This window comes from Gekko japonicus, unplaced genomic scaffold (assembly GCF_001447785.1).
Source record: "Gekko japonicus isolate JY-2015 unplaced genomic scaffold, Gekko_japonicus_V1.1 scaffold3048, whole genome shotgun sequence".
Classification (NCBI taxonomy): domain Eukaryota; kingdom Metazoa; phylum Chordata; class Lepidosauria; order Squamata; family Gekkonidae; genus Gekko; species Gekko japonicus.
In genome coordinates this window covers 186,569-190,742 of record NW_015175455.1, presented here as the reverse complement: position 1 = coordinate 190,742, position 4,174 = coordinate 186,569, and the positions used below count along the sequence as shown (strand labels likewise).

The 4,174-nt window shown below is 44.3% G+C and overlaps 1 protein-coding gene across 1 annotated transcript in view; it reads right to left on the bottom strand.

The window, feature by feature from the left end:
- Positions 1 to 1,120: 1,120 nt before the first annotated feature.
- FANCI (Fanconi anemia complementation group I) overlaps positions 1,121 to 4,174 on the bottom strand; it is a 35,756-nt gene continuing 32,702 nt past the window's right edge. Inside the window, 3 exon segments of the mRNA XM_015425901.1 lie at positions 1,121 to 1,289; positions 1,993 to 2,114; positions 2,209 to 2,394. Coding sequence (XP_015281387.1) covers positions 1,121 to 1,289; positions 1,993 to 2,114; positions 2,209 to 2,394 — 477 coding nt within the window.

Sequence of the window (4,174 nt, the reverse complement as noted above, 5' to 3'; positions counted from 1 at the left end):
CAGTGAAGATAAACAAAAGTCCAAAAAAAGTAGGGTAGTAGGGTATCTACTGCAGATGCAGGCAGTTGGAAGCATCAGAAAATTGCCCAAACATCAGTAAAGGGTAATGATATGACTGCCCAATCATCTGTCTCAGTTTATCGTACCTCACAGGGTTTTTGTGAGGATACAGCTGGGTGAAGGGGAAACACCACATACACAGCCCTCAGTTCTTTTAAGAAAGAAGCAAGAATTAAAATTAGAAGCCGCCCAGAGCCCTTTGTGGGGAGGGCGGCAGTGTTCCCTCTAAGCTGTTAGTGTGAGCTAGCTTACAGTTTTTAGCCTCCAGCTCAGACTGCCCAATCATCTGTCTCAGTTTATCGTACCTCACAGGGTTTTTGTGAGGATACAGCTGGGTGAAGGGGGCACACCACATACACAGCCCTCAGTTCTTTTAAGAAAGAAGCAAGAATTAAAATTAGAAGCTGTCCTGAGCCCTTTGTGGGGAGGGCGGAGTATAAATTTAATAATAAATTAAAAAATAAAAATGCAAATTAGCAAACACTAAGAGACTAAGGGCAAGACAGCAAGAAGGGTTATTTATGGCAAACTTCACACTCAGATATAAAAGTCTTTGTCATGTACTGCCTTGTCTTCATTTCATTTCATTTACTGGATTTATAACCCACTCTCCCCTGTAACCAGGCTCAGAGCAGGTAACATCATTGATAAAAATACAATAAAGTACATAATAAATATCACCAAGAATACAGTTAAAGATGGCATGAAATCTCAGGGGGGAGTAATGTATAACTGTCTGATAAGAGGGAAGGGGAGGAGAGAAAGGAGAAGGCCAATCCGAAATGGAACCCACTGAGATAGAAGGGTAAGGAAATGCTGGAAGAGACTGATAAATCATAATGGGATCTGGGCAATGGTACTCCTGCAATCTTGCTGAGTATCTCACCAGTTAACAGATCTGTTTTGTATCTATTCTTGTTACCTGACTCTGGACAGACGCTGGACTGTGTCCTGAGAACCCCTGTATGTCAGACTCTCAGGTTACTGGAACTTGCCTCCCAACGGGTGGCCACAGCAGTCTTGCAAGCTGCACCAGAAGCAGCAAACCAAGGAGAAACCCTTACCTGAAGAGACTTGTGAGCAAGGTGGAGATGAAGCCCATTGAAAGGAAGCTTCGGGCCATTTTATTTGCTGATAAGGACTTGCTCCTTCCGCCTTTCTCTTTCAGGATGTTGCTAAGACTGGTGTAGCACTTGAACAGGCCCAGAACATCTTCAGATGTACTCTTGCTGCCACAACACAATTGCCAAAGGAAAGGAAAATTCAAACCCTCTGAACAGGAGATCAAAATGCCACAATTTTTCACAGGCTACTGGTTTTCCACCTAAGGATTATTAGTGGTAGAATGGAATGCCCAGCAGAGCATCCAAAAGAGCCAGCATGGTGTACATGAGGCCATAGTGCTGGACTAGGATTTCAGATCCCTCCCCTGCCGTACAGAAGACTCAATGACCTTGGGCCAGTTACCGCCCAGTCTGCCTCACAGGGCTGTTGTGAGGATAAAATGGGAAAGAGAGAAGCACACAAGCTGCCCTGAACTCCTTCAAGGAAGGGCAGGATAAAAATGTATCAGATTTTTAAAATGTAGTTGATAGGGCCAAGGCTCTCTTCTCTCCTCTGCCAGCTTGAGTCCCCTAATGAGTCATCCTTTATCTACTATCATCCATCTAGAAACAACCAGAACTTTCTCTTGCACAGAATTAGCAGCACAAATCCTGCAGGTGGCTTCCGCTAGTGTAAAATATTAAAGAGTTTTGTCTAAATTATTAATTTTCAGCACGATTTTTAAAAGTAGATTTGAGTGCCCAGTGGAGAGAAAAGTAAGGCAAAAATACCTAAATAAATAAATTCTAAAAATTAAACATAGAAGAAGGAAAAACACAAATTTCCCACCTTAAAACTGCAAGTATTCCAAACTCTTTCATTCCTTACCTGAAGTTCCCTGTGCTAAAACTGTACTCGATCAAGACTTCGCAGACCCCCATCACCAAAATGGCATAAATATTGTTCTTCAAACCCACTCCAGTAGACTGAGAAAAATCTGCTGATTTATCCTGAGCAACAAAAACAAAGAAATTAAGATTTCCTCCCCAAGTGCCCCACAAGAAGGTGGGTCCGTCTCCTTTTGTTCCCTCATGCCCAAGTTACCAGTTCAAAATCTTCCAGTTCACTCTTGATCATTCGCCGTGTGATGGACACCAACATCTCACCCAACTCTTGTTGGAAGCCAGCCTCTTCTTCATTGTCCTCCTCCTCATCTTCGGCCTGCTGGCGCAGGGCTAAAGTGTTCTTATACCAAGTCAGGCAGTGTTGGATGCAGCAGAGGAGGTGAGCCTAATAGAATTGTGACACGGCCAACATGTGGAATGCTCAGATGTCCTGTTCATCCCCAGTTAAATATGTCAGATTCTGTTCTTACATTGCAGATGGAAGGTGAAGGACCTATGATTCAGTTTCTGCCTAGAAATCTGCTAAAGATGGCTGTGACTCCACAATGAGAAATACAAATAAAGGGGGCCCCCTCAAATCCTCATTTGAAAAGATTAGACAAGAGGAACGACTTTGGTTTCCACATGGCTTTAAGGAGGAAGCAGTTTTCATATTGTGTTCTAGGAAGGAGAAGCTTGCTCTTCAAATCCACAACAATGTGAAGGAACTTCAGGAGTCTTGGATTATGTACCAAGGCACACATTCTCAGTGGCCAGTTCCTGCATGTGGTGAATAGTATATTTGTACCCTAGGACATACCTCAGAATCCTCTGCAAAGACAGGCAGATGCATGCAGGGGTTCTGTGGCACACAAGCCAATGTTCTTGTGGAGAACCCCTGCCCTTGAGTTTTAAAAGTGTCCCCCCCTGTCCCCCCCCGCCCCTCTCTGGAAGTGACAGGAATCCAGGTCAATTGCCTGCTAGATTACATCTATAAATTTGCTAATGGCCCTGGTAGAGAAACTAAGGAATTTGGTGCCAGGAAGTTTCCAGGTGATTCCTGGAGATTTCCCAGAATGCCTTCCAGGAGGGCTTCCAGGATGTACCTGCGACCTGGGCAGACCAGGTCAAGAGTGTGGAGGGAATGATGTAAAAGGGGTGGAGACAGAGGTTTGATAAAAGCCCTTGCTTTGAGGAGGAAGGGTCTCTTGATGCTGCTTCTTCAAAGGGAACATACTTCTGAGCGATGATCAGTTGTGGCGGCTATCTTTTGCTGACCACGCAGTCTCCCAGAACTTTGTAACTTTTATTACATAGATAGAAACTATTATTACATAGATAGGAACTTTGTAACTTTTTAAGATCATTAGTTCCTGCCCTATTTTAACATCAGTTAGGGTATATCTAGAAAACAGAAAGAGGTTTGCATTTATGACCAATTTTCTTTTGAAATCTGTTTGCTGATCTAGTGCTGTGCTTAAGGATGCTTGTAAATATTTTCTTTTCAATAAGTCTTTTTTATTTTGGAGGTTGGTTCTCAGTCTCTGTACCACTTAGATTCCCTCACTGTCTTGGACATGCTAGAGCAAGAGGATCCCCTGGGTTGGGAGGAAAGCAGTCAGTGTGCATGTGGCTACTTCTCCAGGGGAGCCCCAAAGTTTTACTTGGTCCACGTGGTAACCAGTCATTGGGTAGCGGGAGACACCGCGGCCAGGCCTCAGAACTAGGAAGGGGAACTGGAGGTCCTGTTCCTCCCAGTGGGAAATTCCTAAAATGAGCAGGTGGTGGCAGTGAGTACCCTAGTGGAAGGAAGAAGTAACCCCCTCCAGAAGTTGGCAATGCCAAGAAGGGGTGGGCAGAGCAGGGTCTGCAAGTCAAAGCAGTCCTGTTCCATCACGTCACATTTCTCAAAATATCTGCACACACGAACACCCCATCACAGTTTTAAAGGGCTACTTGGGAAGGTTAGAGAAGGAGAAGGAAAGGACTGCTATAATCATTATGATCACACAAGTGAGTCCTGATACTTGGTTATTTTGGCTACAGGAGAGGGCAGGGCTCTTAGTTCCCCATATAGTCCTGCAGCTGAGCCTCTCATCCTTTGCTGGTTCAGCATGTCCTATCAGGTACAGAATGCGACAGTGTGAGTGGAACCTTTTTTATCATACATGACTTTTACAATAGGT